This window comes from Zootoca vivipara, chromosome 13, assembly GCF_963506605.1.
Source record: "Zootoca vivipara chromosome 13, rZooViv1.1, whole genome shotgun sequence".
NCBI classification, from domain to species: domain Eukaryota; kingdom Metazoa; phylum Chordata; class Lepidosauria; order Squamata; family Lacertidae; genus Zootoca; species Zootoca vivipara.
This window is the reverse complement of record NC_083288.1, coordinates 13,105,882-13,124,879: the sequence shown is the minus strand read 5'-3', so window position 1 is coordinate 13,124,879 and position 18,998 is coordinate 13,105,882. Positions and strand designations below refer to the sequence as shown.

At 46.2% G+C, this 18,998-nt stretch overlaps 1 protein-coding gene across 1 annotated transcript in view; it reads left to right on the top strand.

Annotated features, from left to right (window-relative positions):
- The window catches only part of C1QL1 (complement C1q like 1), a 39,203-nt gene extending 24,916 nt beyond the window's left edge, over positions 1-14,287 (top strand). Inside the window, exon 2 of the mRNA XM_035136432.2 lies at positions 14,108-14,287. Coding sequence (XP_034992323.2) covers positions 14,108-14,287 — 180 coding nt within the window. The remainder of the gene's footprint in view (positions 1-14,107) is intronic.
- The last annotated feature ends 4,711 nt before the right edge of the window (positions 14,288-18,998 follow it).

Here is an 18,998-nt window from a genome sequence, read left to right as displayed (position 1 = left end):
TCATGCTCTTCCAGAGGTTTTTGTAAGATTATTGGGCAGATTCTCTGCCTACAAGATATTATCACAGATGCTTGGTTTACTTTTGCAGTTCTCAAAACTGAATTTGACTCAACAGAGATCACATGCCTCTTCTTCACAGCAAAAATGTTATAACATGAACAGAGTTGAGAAAAAGACCTTAATCCTATTGTTCTACAAACCTATGAATACAGAAACAACCCCTTCAGTGCTAAGTTTCAAGAAGTTCAGTGAATAGAATAGAAACAATATTTTTCTGATTGTTTGGAGTGGACAGTATTTAAGTTTTTCATGTGATTTAAATCGACTATGATTTAAATCAAGCCTTACTGACTAGTGATTTAAATCGTGATTTAAATCATGATTTAAATCAGTTTGATTTAAATCAAATCCACCCTGCCTTCCTCTTAGCATGTTTCTCGCTTGCGTCCTGAGATCGAGTTTCTTCAAAGCACTTCACTCTTGTCTTCCTCCCTGTCAGCCTAGGGAGGGCACAATTTGGGGGGGGGGGGTTGGCCTCCGGCTGCCAAAATGTCTTGGGCCAGTCCTGCTCAGGATGCTCTTGCCATTTTTATATTTATTTACAAATGTGCAAGCAGGAGGTAAATATGCTTTTTCAGGAGGCATCGCAGACTCATTACACCACATCAGATTCCTAGACTGCAGCTCCTCACAGAGATGTATTCAGATTTTGCTGTCTCCAGCTGAATGCTTAGCTGTCTCTCCTCTAAATTCGAAACCCGGTTCCAAACTGCTTGCCTCTTCCCCTATCTACAGGGGATGTCACCTTCAGAAGGCTGGGTTTCCAAACCATCAAGAAACCCACAGAATAAGATTCTAGCTGCACAGCATCAGATCACAATCCCTGTTGGCACTTGTGATTTTTTTTTTTAAAAAGGAAGTGTTTTTTCACCGTTCAAAAGAAAGTAAATACAGTTTTTAGTGCAGAAGGGTGTCACTCTGCAACCATAGACATTTTGTCAGTCATTCAGTGCATGTGTCACTCTGAGTTTTTTTTTTTTTTTACCTCTATGAAGCTCCAGGGAAGAGAAATTCACTACTGTAGTTATTTGTAAGCACTATTATGATTCCTTTAGTGAAATTTCTGCCCACTAAGGACACTTCCAGAGAATTTGTTTCCAGATTTGTTTGTAGGGAAGTTAGATGACACCAGCTATTTAATGAGCTGGTTTGTTTGCAGGGAGATTAGAATATGTTGCCTCAAAGGGTTATCCCACACTTTAAAGTGTGATTTCCTGTCACTTTCCTTACAGCAAAAAGGCCAGTCTTTGGGGGAAGTGGGGTTTTTGTGCAAGCCTATAATTGTGAATTATATGGTCCATGGGGTCATGAAGAGTCGGACACGACTAAACAACAACAACAACATAATTATGAAACAGTATAAAAATAAACTGTAATAGTACAACCTGAATTTGGCACCCTAATTCATAGTCATGAGGACCATGGGAATAGCCAGGATTTTTGTTAGGGGGAGCAGGCCTGTTGTTGGGGGGCAAAACCTCAGTTTGCTATGTATTTTTATGAAATTTTATTGATGGGGGGGGGGCAGCTGCCTATGATGAGGACAGGAAAACTCATCACAGCCACCAAGGGTGGACAAATTTGATGGATAACTAAGTTCTATTCTGCACAATGGTCCAAGGGGGCAGATCAGGTCTTTCTGTATGGGAATTTGCAAAAATCAAATTCCTACAGTGTCTCTGACTCTGACTTCAATAGGACGACTTGAAACTTGGGGTTTCCCATAGCTTCATGTGAGCTAGGAGGATTCAGCCAAGCAACTTGCTCTGAAAACACCCCTCTCTGCCTTGTATTACCGGAACTAATACTAAAAGAGAGCCCCTGAGCATGCGCAAAGTGGATTGTGCAGCTTTCTCACATGCGGAGACTCATAGCTTGCACCCTTCTTGTTAGCTCCTGCTATGGCTCTGTTCTTTTGAAATTGAGCATTGCACCCAGCTGCGTGCCTGCCGTCGCCACCCAGACTATCTGTTCCGGGAGCTCTGACCCCAGTCTGCCTCGCGAGAAACCCCACAACCGGAGCTCAAACCCATTTCCCCAATGCGCCCACCTTGGAAGAAACAGCAGCACCAGGAGGCCAGTTCTGGAGCAGCAATTTATCTTCACTAGTTAGAGGATTATGTCATAACGGGCTCATGTGCTGTGACAAGGCAGCTTCTTAACGAGGGGAGATAAATGGCTTCAGTGACAGCGCCGAACTGCCTTTTGCTGCCACTGGCGTTTAACTAGCGAGCGTGTTGCAGAGAGCAGAGGCGGGAGGAAAAGAATTGGGGGGGACCGGAAAAAGCAGCTCTGGCCCTATGGAGAACGTTTGGGCTAGCACTGCATCAGCATTCAGAGATCTCGGAACAAGGATTCTCAACCCAGCCTGTTTGGATAACCTGTTTTGCAAAGAACAGAAGCAGTAACGGTCCCCAGGCGAAGATGTAGCTGGTGTTCTATTTTTGTTTTATTTCAACAGGTACACCAAACAATGGTGGAATAATTCTGGTTGTTCTGCTATGCTTCTCCAATGTTGCTACACTCCTGGAGGGACACTTTTGTGCTGTGCTGTGCAACAATAGCAGGAAAATAATAATAATAATGAACCAGAACACTGGAGGTTTTTTTAAAAAACGACAGGATCTTAGCAGGTAGTTAGGAGACATTTACTGAAATGAAGCAGTATTGAAGCACCTTGAAGCTTTTGTGGGTACTCCAAAATTCCAATATCATTTGCACAAGTCATCATGAATGCACAATAAAAAGGACATTTGGAGGGGCCCTCTGATTCTCTTTCTTTGTTTTGTAATCCCCTCCAACCCCCAACCCCCCTGGACTTCCCCTTCAGTGTATGCCACATAGCTCACCCATCTGATATGTCCGAACTACTTTCCTTTGCAGCCACCATATCATAGTCCATCCATTCTTGGCTTGCAGCAGACTGTGTAGCTTCGCACACAGGGAGACTGTGGGTGGATGAATCCGCTGCAGTGGTGGCTGGTGCCCAGTTAATAAGATTAATTTATATACCGCTTCTATTCCAAAATAGTTTCCAAGGTGTTTACATCTATAAAATCAATCCACAATTAAAATACAAACCCAGCAGTGCAGTAAAGGTAAAGGGACCCCTGACCATTAGGTCCAGTCGTGAGCGACTCTGGGGTTGCTCTCGCTTTACTGGCCGAGGGAGCCGGCATACAGCTTCCAGGTCATGTGGCCAGCATGACTAAGCCGCTTCTGGCGAACCAGAGCAGCACATGGAAATGCCGTTTACCTTCCCACTGTAGCGGTCCCTATTTATCTACTTGCACTTTGACGTGCTTTTGAACTGCTAGGTTGGCAGGACCTGGGTCCAAGCAACGGGAGCTCACCCCACCGCGGGGATTTGAACCGCCAACCTTCTGATCGGCAAGCCCTAGGCTCGGTGGTTTAACCCACAGCGCCACCTGCGTCCCTGTGCATTAAAGCATCCTTAATTAAAATATACGATCCTTAATTAAAATATATGATCCTTAATTAAAATATATGATCCTTAATTAAAATATACAATCCTTAATTAAAATATATGATCAAACAGTTAAAAAGTACAATTAAAACAGTTAAAACCTTAGAATCAAAAGATCAGTTTTGGGGACTGCTTGCAAACAGGAGCCAGCAGATTCTCATATTTCAGCATTTTTCGTACATTATTATTCAAATTTGTATCCAATCAGCTTGGAATGTTTTTTCAGGGGGTTTATCCCCACAACTATCCTGTTGGGTAGGTTAGGTGGAGTATCTTTCTGAAAGCCACACAGTAAGCTTACATACGAATATGAGAAGCTGGGTTAAATACAGAGTATCTAGCCTACTCAGCTTTACAAAGGAGAGGCCTTCCCCGCACTCCTGAAATCCTTTCAATCAGGGTTAGGGGACGTGCAGATGTTGCCAGACTGCCGCTCTCATCATTGCTGTCAGGGCTGGAGTCAGATGCACGTCAGCACCAAGAGGCAGAGGTAGTGAAGTTTACTCTTTATTCAAGGAAATGGCATACAACTCAGCAACACTTCCTTGTAGGCCTTGCCCTGTGGAGCAGTTGCCAGGACTGAAGGTCGACTGCCTTCTACACTTCCTAAGGCTCCTCCTCTCCTGGATGTTTCCCAAGCAGCCTCAAACTGCATCTGTGGACCTCTGGCCTCTGTTTGCCATCATTATCCTGTGCGTTCTTGGAGACAAGCGAGGAGGGGAGCTTGTCACAGCTGAAGAGGCTCCCTGGATTATTCAGCAGCCTCTTGACCCCCTTCCTCTGCTTCAGCTTTGGAGCTTGAACTGCTCTCTGTCACCATCTCTTCCTGATCACTAAACCCTGTTGCCCCTTCATCCAACACCTTCCACTCTTCTCCCTCTGACCTCTACTCAATGTTCCACCACCAATCCCCGGGCTCCGATCCTTCCTCCTCTGGGGGTTCCCAGGCTGGTGCCTCCCACCACTCCTCCCCATCCACTCGGTCCCTGACAATTCCTGACCATCGGAGCCTGGAGGGTAGCAAATTGCCCGTCCCTGCTTTAAATGGAGATGTGGGTGGAAGGGAGGCTGAACACGAACCTTCTGCTTGCAAGACACATGCTCCTTTGTTGAGCTGCGTCTCAGGAGCATGACCAGGAAGTCACCTCCAGTCAAACTGGGGCTCGAGCCCAGATTCCTACCCACTGTGCTACATGGCGGGGAGGGGGGAGACGACAATCTTAATGGCAGTGAAAAACGAGTGTGTGAGGAAGATACTGCTTTGTCGGTTTGTGCTGATAATGAAGTCCTCTTGCCTTAGGTTTCCAAGTATCTTTCCATTCAATAAGTCCAGCTCAACAGGAAACACAAAGTCCTAATTAAGAGAACTCTTGAGACATAAATTGATCACGTGGGCCTCAGCTCCTGAGTGGCAAAGACACTTTCTTTCTCGCTGTCTCACACCCACCAGGAGGCCAGGGCTGTAGAGAAGCATGTAAAAGGGAGAGATCTGCTTTTGACACATAAGCAGTTGTGCTACGGAGTTGCACCCAGAAGGCGTGGGGACATGGCAGCAGCTAGGACAGGATGTGGTACGTGTAGATTTAGTAAAACGAAGCGGCGGTGGCGGCAGCAGAATCCAGTCCAGCCGTGACCGCTCTCTTCAGACAAAGAGCAAACCACTTTCTGGTCACAGTCGCCTTTCTAGTGTGACAGTTTAGTTTGGGGCAGAGCTGTGCATTACAAGGCAGGATGGAACAAAAACCTAACAGTAACCCAGTAGGCATTTAAAGCGGAATGGATTGAATCCACACTATCCGAAACAATCTGTGAATACAGCCGCCCTTCAAAATTCACCTGTATTTGAGTCATGTGATACAGTTCCCCGACCAACCAGTGTTTACAAAAATGCATATATTAGGGGAAAGTGGGCATAGGGTCTTAAAAGTGTTTTGAGACTTTATCAAGGGGTTTTTAGTTTTTTTAATTAAAAAAATGAAAATGCAAAATTATACGTTCGAGAATGATACAAATCTACCTGCTCTAAAAAGGCACACCAGAAATAAGTTCTCTAATATATGAAGCTCAATAGGTCCATCACATACAAATGTCAATGGAAAGCATAGGGTATGAGTTGACATCAGATATGGTGAAAACGGGCAGTGTAATGAAAAAATGGAGGACAAGGACTACATCCTAGGGGGGGTGGGGGAAGCCAAGCTTCCAGCCCCTCCAAGTGTCCCTATTTTCTACTGACAGTCCCGAATTTCAGAAGCTATCCTAGTTTCTGATTTGATCCTGGAATGTCCTGCTTTTCTTTAGGACATTCCTGTTTTCATCAAAGAAATGTTGGAGGGTATGGAGTTATGTGACCCCCCGAGCCAAGGAGATAAGTAACTATACACACTTTAGAAGACATCTGAAGTTAGCCCTGTATAGGGAGGTTTTAAAATGTTTAATGTTTTATTATTTTTAATATATGTTGGAAAAACGTCCAATATATAATACCAGAGTGGGGTTGTTGTTGTTGTTGTTGTTGTTTAGTCGTTTAGTCGTGTCCGACTCTTCGTGACCCCATGGACCATAGCACGCCAGGCACTCCTGTCTTGTCCAGAGTGGGGTATTATTATTATTATTATTATTATTATTATTATTATTATTATTATTAAATAGGACATCCCTATTTCGATCTGAGAAAATAGGGTATGAGCTTGGTCTACCCTTTTGCCTTGAACAACAGCTCGATCTGCAGAACTCAACAGACAGACACAGGTTCACACAATCATCTGACCGCAGCAGTAGAATCCAGATCAATGGCTGCAGGGCAAGCTGCAGGTAAAGGTAAAAGGTAAAGGACCCCTGGACGGTTAAGTCCAGTCAAAGGTGACTATGGGGTTGTGGCGCTCATCTCGCTTTCAGGCTGAGGGAGCCAGCATTTGTCCACAGAGTTTTCTGGGCCATGTGGCCAGCATGACTAAACCGCTATTGGTGCACAGAGGACCATGACGAGTGCCAGACCGCAAGGAAACACCATTTACCTTCCCGCTGCAGCGGTACCTATTTATCTACTTGAACTGGCATGCTTTTGAACTGCTAGGTTGGCAGGAGCTGGGAAAGAGCAACGGGAGCTCACCCCGTCGCAGGGATTCGAACCGCTGACCTTCCGATCAGCAAGCCCAAGAGGCTCGGTGTTTTAGACCACAGCACCACCCATGTCCCAGATCAAGTTGCACAGCAGCAGGGATCAGTAAAACCAGGGATAGGCAACCTAAGGCCTGGGGGCTGGGGCCAATCACTTTCTCAGTCTGGCCCATGGACGGTCCAGGAATCAGTGTGTTTTTACATGAGTAGAATGTGTGCTTTTATTTAAAATGCATCTTTGGGTTATTTGTGGGGCATAGGAATTCATTCATATTTTTTTTCAAAATATAGTCTGGCCCCCCACAAGGTCTGAGGGATGGTGGACCGGCCCCCTGCTGAAAAAGGTTGCTGACCCCTGAGTAAAACAATGTTTGCAAGCTCCGTTTGTTATAACACTTTTAAAGGTTTGCGACCCCGATACCCCCCCACACACAAAAGACAGCTTGGTTTGTGGCAAGGAGGAGGAAAACACAGGCAAGATGAATGTTGAAAGAAAGGATTTTCAGCTGAAGCAGTAAAAGCGGGTAGTGGGAAGGACGTTGTGGCTGATGCAGTACCTCCTAATCATATGGCAAAGAGGCATATGGTCGGCAAGGACCTCTCACTGTGCTGAGGCATACTTGAACCAGCTCAGCAAATTGCAGGCGATTTAAGGAGGCGGAAAATCCACTATTACCTCTACTTCTGCAAAGCGTTCACCCTTGCACTAAAGCCACTGCTCTTCAGGTCCCAGCCCCCAATTGCTCAGTATGTATAGAAGAACTTGCACACTCTGTTTTAAATTACCGCAAGAAGCACACAGACCAGCAAAGGCAAAACCATCTAGACCTCTGACCCCTGTTTAGACCACATTGTGATTATTCCTCCGGAGCAACTACAATTCTCACCCTAGAAATTCATGATTGCTTCTGCACTGGGGCCTTCTACCCATTCCTTCTCTGCAATGAGCTGGAAGCGGGATTGAAGCAAGTGGCCCCATATGGTTCCTAACAGAGCAATATATTGTTCGGCAATACCAGTCCCCAGAGTTGTGCTTCTATAACATTTATTCAGCAGTCCTCTGCAAAATAAGTTAGTAGCTTCCTCCTTCAGCTTCTTCTGTTAACTTCCTGTTCACTGCAGCAGCAGCATGACTGATTAACATCTAAATTAGTTCCTGCCACGAAAGAGCTTTCTCCATATTTTGAAAAATGTCAAGTAGCAATATTGCATTGCGAAAAGATTACAAGGAAAAATAATGAAAGGAAACAATTATAATGCCTCCTTGAGCAATAGGAACTGCCTGATTTTAAGATACAGTTAAGAAACTCTGGGTGTTTCCAGACTGTCACTATTTTCAGGTGGGATTCAATCACATTAGGTTCGGGTTGCGCAATTAAAACTGATCTGGATCTCTTGTGCAACAAAACCGCTTCTCCGAAAGATCCGACTCTTGGTAATGAGGCAAGCGAAAGGAAAGCACACTGCAAAGTGTGGGAAAACACTTGCTTTGACATTGTCTAGCCTCCCCACAAACAAATCAGTGTGAATGCTAATTCCAGTGTTGTAATGCTAAAGTGCCAACAATGTGCGATCTTCCTTTGAAGGATCAGGATGAATGCTCAGTGAACGGATGGTCTCCCTATCAGTCAGCAATGCACCAAACAGGACACAAGGAGGAAGCTGCTAATTAAAGGCAAAGAAGCCCTGAAACTCTCAAAACCCTTTTTCTTTTATTTTTTGGCCAGCCCATACCGGCTTTGCATTGTAATTTGAAATAATCACCACAAATAAAATCAGGTTTTAAAAAGGAAGAAGCACAACACTAAGGACACTGGAAGGCAGAACCCACTCAGTGGAATGTGACAGGTTGGCGGCGAAATTTCTGGACCCGCGCTATATTTAAAAAGAGTAAATGAAGGGTGACTGCGCCAGACTAAACCAGCAGAGTAGAAGCAACCCCAAGTGACTTTCTATAAACAAAAATGTGTAGAAAACTCTTCTTTTGCTTCATAAAGAGGTGGTTGTTCGACCTGTCTTAATTACATTATAATTAATATACCAGGTATAAGCACATCGTTACAACGAGTTTTCTTAATATATACTGGGGTTGGGGGGTTTTTTGAATCTTGACTCTATCCAAGGGAGGGCCTGTGCATTCAGACAGAAACATTAACACTCCTTTCCCCTATTGCAATTAGAGAGTTGTCTAACACGGTCTCTTCTTCAGTGGTTCTAGTTACAGGTAGGTAGCCGTGTTGGTCTGACGTAGTCGAAACAAAATAAAAAAATTCCTTCCTTCCATATTTTGGTATGAGCTTTCGTGTGCATGCACACTTCCTCAGATACCTGAAGAAGTGTACATGCATACGAAAGCTCATACCAAAATAAAAACTTCGTCGTTGTTGTTTAGTCGTTTAGTCGTGTCCGACTCTTCGTGACCCCATGGACCAGAGCACGCCAGGCACTCCTGTCTTCCACTGCCTCCCGCAGTTTGGTCAAACTCATGTTCGTAGCTTCGAGAACACTGTCCAACCATCTCGTCCTTTGTTGTCCCCTTCTCCTAGTGCCCTCAATCTTTCCCAGCATCAGGGTCTTTTCCAGGGAGTCTTCTCTTCTCATGAGGTGGCCAAAGTATTGGAGCCTCAGCTTCACAATCTGTCCTTCCAATGAGCACTCAGGGCTGATTTCCTTAAGAATGGATAGGTTTGATCTTCTTGCAGTCCATGGGACTCTCAAGAGTCTCCTCCAGCACCATAATTCAAAAGCATCAATTCTTCGGTTCTAATAAAAACTAATAAAAACTTAGTTGGTGTTTAAGGTGCTTCTGGAAGGATTTTTTTTATTTTGTTTCTTCTTCAGTGTTCATGGAGATGGAACCATTACACAAGTCACCCACACACAAAACAAAATGGAGGATGCAACCAGATACCTCCCATGTGATCAAAGTTAACCCATCGCATGAGAGTTACTGGGGAATATTCCAGAATGAAACACGCAGTAATCCATTTAATCATTCCCCGTTTCAGTCAGTTAAACCACTAGGCTTAAAAGGCCATGCATTTGACTTTATGAAGGACAGGGGCTCTCGGTGGGGAGCCCTCTCTAGAAAGGTTTTTGGGTCCAGGACCACCTTATAGACAAATAACTCTGAGGAAGCGCCAGGTTAGCACCTGTGGCACAAATGGAGCAGGCACACACAGTCGGTCCCACCTGTACGTCACAGCAGGTCACCTTAGTCATCACTAAGGTGATATTTATTACAGTTCAATCTATGCAGTTTATATGCAAATCTGCATCCTCCTTGCCCTCTTTTTTTGGTGATTTATTTTATCTCTTTTTAAGTAGCCGCTCTAACCTCACCCCTTGCAAGGGTTTCCTTGGACGCCATGCTGGGCTTATAGAGTGTTAGAAAAACAAACATTTGCTGCCCCCACCGAGTTTGGCAGCGAAACTCCTCTCAGTCAGGTCTCTTCGCTTTGGGCCGGGAAGTCAAACGATTGCTTTAAAACTGGACTCCTTTCCAGTTCACCAGGAGGAGGAAAACACTGCCGAACCAGCTCTGGGATGGTGGTTTGGCTTCAGTAGGACTTTTACTGCCACTGCATCCTCGTGGGGAAGGCTTTCACCAGGAGAATCCCTGCCTATTTTGCACAGAAACCCTGCCAAGGAAAAAAGGGGGAAGGCTGAATGGAAATTGTCTGATTTAGAAATTTGAGCACATTGGTTGTTTCTAAAGTTTATCCCCCATACTCTGGAGGGCTAGAATCTTGTCGCTTTTAAAAATCTAAAACGTTAAGCCGAGAATTATCAGTGTTTCCAACAGATGCGATAGATTCCAGGCAGGTTATGCATCTTGCAGCAAATGGCTGCCATAAAGATTTCCAGTCTTACCATCAAAAATATATATATAAGCCTTGTACATCTATTTCACAGAGCCCATGACTCAACAGTGGACAGTGTGTTGTTATTTTTAACCTCTGTGATCTTGCCCCTGTGTTAATCTTCTGCAATAAAATACCAGCGGCAGCAGACCCTGTAGCCATTAACTCTCCTGCTACTATAATTATTATACACAAAGAGCACCTGCTTTTAACCGCAGACAGATCCCACCATGGACCTCCAAAAGTGTGGATTGGTTCGCCTCTCCCGGAGTCCCTTCATGTATCCAGTTGTAATTAAAAGCTAACACTCTTCTCTACCCAGGCCGTTAAGCAGCTTTCAAGTTCAATTTTAATTACGGTGCAAAGCGTGGAAAGCGAAGGCCTGGTTTTCAAAGGCCGCTTCTCTGTATTTGGGTGCGGGGAGAGCGAGAAACGCACTTTCTGAGCCAGTTGGGCACACCAGCACAGGTGGCCGAAAAGTGGCTCCATCTGTGACGGTTAACACATTGTCCAGACTAGCAATGGGTAAGCGTTCAATGGCACACCAGAAAAATAATTTGGGGAAATCTGAGTGCTCAATACCAAAGCCCCACATGAGCCTCTGCTCCTCACTGTCTGAGAGTTTCCTCCTTCCCCACAGTGGAGACTCCTCTGTTGCACAAAGCTGGGCATAGCTCACACACACACACCCCAGATTGTTAGGCACCCAAAACTTCCACAGGCACATCCAATCTTTCTCTCCTGTCACCAGCAGTCCTTAATAATATGTTTTCAACTGACAGAGACATTCTAGATGCATCTGACCATCTCCTCTGCTTAACCAACCAAAATAATCGCCGCCACCAGCAGCTCCCACCCCTGGGTCCAGGATCTCTCTCCCACCGAAATAGTTTCAGTAGGGTGGTTAATTATTTTCGTCACCCCCCCTCCCGTTTTTTCCTCTGTTGGACGCCACTGAGAGGAGGGGAGGCAGACTTGAAGATTTATAATGAGGAAGGGTGGGAGGTGGGACACTGTCAATCACAATCCCTGTCAATCACAGACACTCCAAGTGTCCCTATTTTCCAGGGACGTCCCTGATTTAGAGAAGCTGTCCCGGTTTCTGATTTGGTCCTGGAATGTCCTGCATTTCCTTAGGGATGTCCCTATTTTCATTGGAGAAATGTTGGAGGATATGGAGTTATCTGAGCCATCTAAAGGCAATCCTGTATAGGGAAGGTTTTTTAAAAAAATGTTTAATGTTTTATCATCATCATCATTATTCTTTATTCGACCGCCAGTCAGAAAATTAATGTTTTATTATGTTTTATATATGTTGGAAGCAGCCCAGAATGTTTGCTACAATCCTTGAGCTCTTCCTGCCTTTTCCTCCTAAGGCCCTGTTGCTCCTTCCTATTCTTTGGATCTCTCCCCCCCCCCAATCTCACCTTCTTCAGTCCCCTCCTATTCCTGGAACATTAAAGCTAAAATGCACACTCCAGACTCTTTCCATATTTTCCCTAGTTTTAAGTGCATGCTTATTATATTTGCAGTGTCTGTACGCTAAAGTGTTTTCTTGGGACAGCATTAACCTGAAGTATGCTTTTAATGTTGTTTTAAATTTGCATATTGTGTTTTGATTTTAATTGACACTTTTTTAACTGTTTTACTTCGCTTTGGGAGAAACCTGGGGAGCTGTTTTGAGAAGCGATATAAATGCTTTTAATAAATGGAACCCCACTTACCTGGGAGGAAGCTCCATTGCATTCGATAGGGCTTATTTCAGATCACACACGGTAGCCAAAAGAATTGGCTTGCTCACGTTGCTGCCTTCCCATGACATGGGCAGAAAGCACTCCAGTCTCAGAGGCAGAAGTGGAGGCTGGAGAGGGGGGAGGCTGAGAGGAGGCAGGCTGCTGAAGAAGCCAGGAGGTCTCCCCCTCCTGCTGCGAACAGCTCCACCCCACCACCACCACCCCGGTCTCCCAGAACCAGAAGAGGTGTGAAGAGGGTGGAGCAGAGACAGACAAGATGTTGGAGTCTTAGATTGTTTAGGGAGTGGTGGGAAGGCGGGGGGAGCTTTGGTCCTCCCAAGTGCCTCCTTGGATCTATTGGGAAGAGTTGCTCCACTCACTAGGCCTGAGCTGTTTTGTTTCTTTGAACAAAGAGTTCACAGACACCTTATGAGTTATTGCCGATCCGCCCTGACACCCAGCAGAGGCTGCTCCGTTATGGCAAACGAGGCACTGCCCCACCAACCTTAGCCTGCCTTCTTACTCACACTCAGTCGGCAGATGGCTCTGCCTCTCGTTGGCTCTGGCGCCCCCTACTGTTTGTCTCCCAGTCTTCCGTCCCACCAGTCCAGCAGGCAGCAGCCACGACTACTGTTGGTACCTCAGAAGGCATCCGACAATGTCAGCATCTGCGGCTAGGCCTGCCCTGGTTCCTTCCTCACACAGAACCCGCCTCGCTTTTATTTCTTGGTCATGCTAACAAAGAGTGCTTGTTGCTATTATTATTATTATTATTATTATTATTATTATTATTATTATTACTACCCCACCCACTCTGGGTGGCTTCCAACATATATAAAAACATAATAAAACATTACACCTTAAAAAGCTTCCCTATATAACATTTTGGAAACACCTGAAGGGGATGCTTTTAAAGGTTTTATTATGTTTTTATATATGTTAGAAGCCACCCAGGGTGGCTGGAGCAACCCAGTCAGATTGGCAGTGTACAAATAATAATAATAATAATAATAATAATAATAATAATAATAATAATAATAATAATTAGCTGCCTTCAGATGTCTTCTGAAAGTCAGACAGTTGTTTATTTCCTCGACATCTGATGGGAGGGCATTTCTCAGGGCGGGCGCCACTACTGAGAAGGCCCTCTGGCTGGTTCCCTGTAGCTTCATGTCTCACAGTGAGGGAACCACCAGAAGGCCCCCGGTGCTGGACCTCCAGAATACCCTCGGTGCTGAACATTGAGGGTGGAGATGCTCATTTAGGTGTTCAGGGCTGAAGCCATTTAGGGCTTAAAAGTCAGCACCAACACGGAATTGCACTCAGAAATGTACTAGGAGCCAATGTTGGTCTTTCAGGACCGGTGTTATGCGGTCCCAGCAGCCACTTCCAGTCACCAGCATTCTGGATTACTTGTAGTTTCCGAGGCACCGTAATTCTAATTGCATATTACCCTTTATCGGAAGATCTCAGGGCGTGTACAACATGAAAAACACCAGGCCAGCTTGGAGAGAGAGGTTTCAAGTTGTAACTCAGCAGCCACCAGGCTAGCAGTTTACCATGAAGAAGTTGACTTCCATTTTGCTCTCTGCCTCCTACTGCCATAGGAATTATAGCGACGGGCTTTGCAAGATGAAATTAAATAGGAGGCGCAGCACTCCTTCAACTCTTCCCTTCTCCACCTCCTCCTCTGTGCATGGCCCTGCGCAGCTCCCACTCCCATCACTGTCACCAACGCTTTGACCTTTTCCCCCTGTCTCTATTTTCTCTCCTCCTTCCCCATCTGTTCTTTCCCTCTCTCTCTCTCTCTTTCCCCAACCTGCCCGCGCCCTCTCTCACCCCAGGTGCGGGCCAGCGCCATCGCGCAGGATGCGGATCAGAACTACGACTACGCTAGCAACAGTGTCATCCTTCACCTGGATGCTGGCGACGAGGTTTTCATCAAGCTGGACGGAGGCAAAGCCCATGGAGGCAACAACAACAAATATAGCACCTTCTCAGGCTTCATCATCTACTCGGACTGAGCGCTGTGAACAGCAGCAGCAGCCATGCTAGTTCCTGGCCACCTGGATTTCTCTCTTTGGTGTCAGCTGCAAAGTCGGCTGCAAAACTCACATCCACTGTCATCTTCGCACGCTGTCCATCTCCCCGCCGCCAAGGTGCAGGGATGCGGTGGTTGGGTCCCATTGCCCTTTTCCCTGCCCCTCCAGGGGGCACTGTGGAGGAACAACAGATGCATCAAGCCAACCACCGTTCCCACCCTAATTTTCCTTCCATGCATTTCCAAGAGCATCACGATTTGCGGAGCCTTCTAAGGTTGTCTCCGTATTTTTTTGGGAAAGGAGGCGAAAGAAAGCAAAGGGACTCAGATGGGGCTCAGGGGAGGGTCCGGAGAACTCATCATCTTGCCATCTCCCAGCACATTTTCCTCTCCGTAATCATGGGGGTTGTCGAGACTCAAGCTGAAAAAGCGGAGGACAGGATTCGAACTCCGATCTTCAGATCTGCATGCCCACATTTCAGATTTGGATTCAAGTACGTTCTATATTTGGGACAGATGTTTAAAACACATGAACCATATTTTTTTAAAAAAAATATGGAATAAATTTGAGACTGGGGGGACAAAAATTAATGTTTAAATTACAAACTGGGGAAAAGTCAACCGTGACATCGCCCTCATTTCAAACTTGGTGTGAACTGGTGGGTTCCTCCTTTAGGTGTATTCCAGATTGTTTCAGAAGCTGTTGAGCCATGTATACATGAATACAAAGTATAGCCAAACCATTGTTTACATGATCTCTTACAACTTAGATGATGGTACAACAAATCAACAAGCTCACCCTGGGGCTAATTCCCCAAACTTTCTTTTTGCGCCAAAAGCAAATTGCAGCATGGGTCACAGTCTCCATTCCTCCCCATTTGCTCCCAGAAAAGAGGGGCACATATCTGCACAGTCTCCTCTATTGGATGCCTCGCCCACTTCTACCTACTCATTACTGGCCAAAACAGTGCCGGCCAAAGGACTTCTTCTGTGCCCCCATCCTAAGTAGCCAACCGCTGACCAAGCCACCTTCTGATCGCACACAGCCCTCCCCGCTCCAGTGCAAATCATATTTATATTATTTATTCAATTTATATACCACCCTTTAACCAAAAATCACAGGGTGGTGTATTGCATTAAGAGCATAAATTGTGCAGCATAAAAAAAAAATGATACACAGAATAATAATTAATTGTTAGCGTCCATTTGTCTCAAGAGACAATGGAGTGCGCCTCCGGGGTTGAAGTCAAACTGATGTGTTAGCACAGGCTTCCTCAACCTCGGCCCTCCAGATGTTTTGAGACTACAATTTCCAGCATCCCTGACCACTGGTCCTGCTAGCTAGGGATCATGGGAGTTGTAGGCCAAAAACATCTGGAGGGCCGAGGTTTAGGAAGCCTGGGTTAGCAGCATGAAAGTGGCCTGGGCAGTTTGTATGGAGGTCCTGGGCTGCCCAGACAACAAGACCCCCATCTTGGCCTGTCTGATGTGGCCCAAAGGAAAGCAGAGCAATATGTCTGGCACCAGCTTGGCTGCAGGAGTTGCTGGAAGGAGGCGTACAAGGCGCCATCCAACCATCTTAGGGACTCCACTCCGGATTTGTGTAGGGTTTACTCCTAAGCCTCTTTTTCTCCCAAAGATATCCCACAAGGCAGTGGAGGTTTGGATGGGAGTTTTCCTTTCCTAGGTGATCTACCTTCCCAGGTTGGCAAGCCCATCTGCCCCTCACTTCCCTACAGCATGTGCAGAAACTGTCTTCTTGACCGCTGGACCCACGATTGGTCTCAACCGCTCAATCCACCAGAACATGCAGGGAAGTCCCTAACTCACTGAGGGTTTGAGACTCATTGGCTTCCCTCACCTGGCTTAGCCAGCCAGTCGAAGCTGTACCTGGGGTTGGGCATGCTGTCAGCATCAGGAGTGCCGACTTGAATAAAATTTTGTGGGGGCCCAGGTCAGGCCCACCCCACATAACTGATCACAGGACACGATGCACACCATTTGAATGGCAATGCCCATCAACTTTGCGGGGGCCCGGCCCCCTGAAATATTTTATTGCAGGGGCTGAAGCTCCTGCGGCCCCAGGAGTTTGCTGGCTCCTATGGTGGGCACCGCAGACAAGCTGCATCCATGGCAAGCCCCACTGCCAGGGAGAAATTGCAAGTGCATTCCAAGCCAGATGCTCCCAGTGGCCGCTTGGCCCCTGTGTCTTCCTGCCGCGGCTTTACCTGCCCTGTGCCTGACGTCCTATGATGTCAGGTGAGTGGCAGGAGGATGCTGTCATCCAAGAACAGCCACATGGGCCAACTTGGGTGGTCCCTAGGGGGTGATTTGGCCCACAGACCGGAGGGTGTGTATATATTCTCTGCCGAGAGGTGTATATATATTCTCCGCATAGGAATACTCTATACATTTCCGTGCGCTCTGGTTTCCGTCACAGTGTCCCGTTGCGCCAGAAGCGGTTTAGTCATGCTGGCCAGTGAGATGAGCACCGCAACTCCAGAGTCGCCTTTGACTGGACTTAACCATCCAGGGGTCCTTTACCTTTACCTATTACGTTTAAAGCCATTTAAAAAAACAATCATGGATTCCCCCAAAATATCCTGGAAACAGTAGTTGGTTAAGGTTCTAAGAGTCATTAAAGGTAAAGGGACCCCTGACCGTTAGGTCCAGTCGCAGATTACTCTGGTGTTGCGGCGCTCATCTCGCTTTATTGGCCGAGGGAGCCGGCATACAGCTTTCAGGTCATGTGGCCAGCATGACTAAGCCGCTTCTGACGAACCAGAGCAGCACACGGAAGTGCCATTTGCCTTCCCGCCAGAGCGGTACCTATTTATCTACTTGCACTTTGATGTGCTTTCGAACTGCTAGGTTGGCAGGAGCTGGGACCAAACAACGGGAGCTCACCCCGTCGCGGGGATTCGAACCACTGACCTTCTGATCGGCAAGTCCTAGGCTCCGTGGTTTAACCCACAGCGCCACCCGCGTCCCTTATCTGAGAGTCATTAGGAGCCCCCTATTCTCCTTCCCAGAGTGGCTGGCTTAACAGTCACGCTGGCCTCTCCAGCAGGCAGGATGTGCACCACTGTTTCAGAGCATTGTGTCAAAGAGGATGGGAGCAGGTCGATATGTGCAGCACTGGATTCGTCTCATCCCTGTTGATTCTAAGCAGATGCTGAATTGCTCATGAAGGAACTATCCAAACTGGGCCATATCCACATTCCATGTTTAAAGCACCACCATACCCCTTTAAACATATGTGGCTTCACACAAAAAACCCGGGGAACTGTAGTTTATTGAGGAGGTTGAGAGGCGTTAGGAGACCCCCTTTCCCCTCACAGAGCCACAATTCCCCGAGCGGTTTAACAATCCCTCCTTCTTCCCAGGGAATTCTGTACTGTAGCTCTTTGTGGGGAATTGGGATCTCCTAGCAACTCTCAGCACCTGTAACAAACTACAGTTCCCAGGATTCTTGCAGGAAGCTGTGACTGTTTAAAGTGCTCTCTCATATTGCAATAAATATATACAGTAATGCAGGTGCCTCGAAGCTGCTAACATGAGTTTGACCAAACTGCGGGAGGCAGTGGAAGACAGGAGTGCCTGGCGTGCTCTGGTCCATGGGGTCACGAAGAGTCAGACACGACTAAACAACAATGCAGGTGGAGCTCTACTTGGGAGTAAACTCAGCAGGGCATGCATCTGCGTAGTCACGTGCAGTAGTGGTCTGTTAGAAAAAGAGAGCAACGATGATTTAATGCTAAAATTTATTTTATTTTCATATGGCAAAAGCAGTCATGTACAAAGGACACAAACAAGCACAATCCTGACACCGCACACATTCACCATACATTAAATGTACCTGTTCTGTAGGGCTTTATTGCAAGGTAGTTCAGGGCATGGAAGGATTTTGTCACAAATAAGGATTTAACTAGGCAGCGATTTCCGTTCAGGACTATATTCATCACAGCCAGCGCTGCTTCCATCCCACTGCAGTTCGCTTTCCACCAAATACTATGTTTTTTTCACCATGCCTGCTATTCAACTTACATTCATTTCAATGTAAAACGAACATCAAAAAAATAATAATTCATGGACTGTGTATTGCTTGTGGACTTAAAAAATCCCCAATGTGAACAAATACTGATCATATTAGCTTGGCTGATTTCCTTTCCTGACTACAGATAAACTGCAGCAATTTCTGCTTCCTTTTCAGCTCTTTAAGTATCCAACAACCGTAGTGACAAATGTTTCTTGTTAGTGTGCCTCTACAAGGTCATAGATGGCGTTCACGATGGGGAGAAACTTCACAATGTACATCCAGATTGGTGGGTTTTGGGGTTGTTGTTTTTTGTAGAACTGACAGCTGACAAATGCGTAATTGGTGCTATGACTCAGCGGGGCTCAGCTCAGAATGTTTTTCATGCTAAACCATACTACATAAGAAGAAAAGATGGAAGCGGCCCCTGGACATGAGCAAACTATATTTCTCCTCACCACAGAGGATGTAAAGAGACTTTCCACACACAGCAGGAAATGGAAGGGCAGGCAGAGGATGCTTCTACCAAACAGACTTGAGACCAAAATCTTCCTTCATCCCTCGCCAACCCCAGAATTTAAGCACTCTGAGGTATATCTGACCCATTCCGGTTATGTGCTCCACCGCCACCTTCTCTTCCTACAGGGTTTATTTTTAA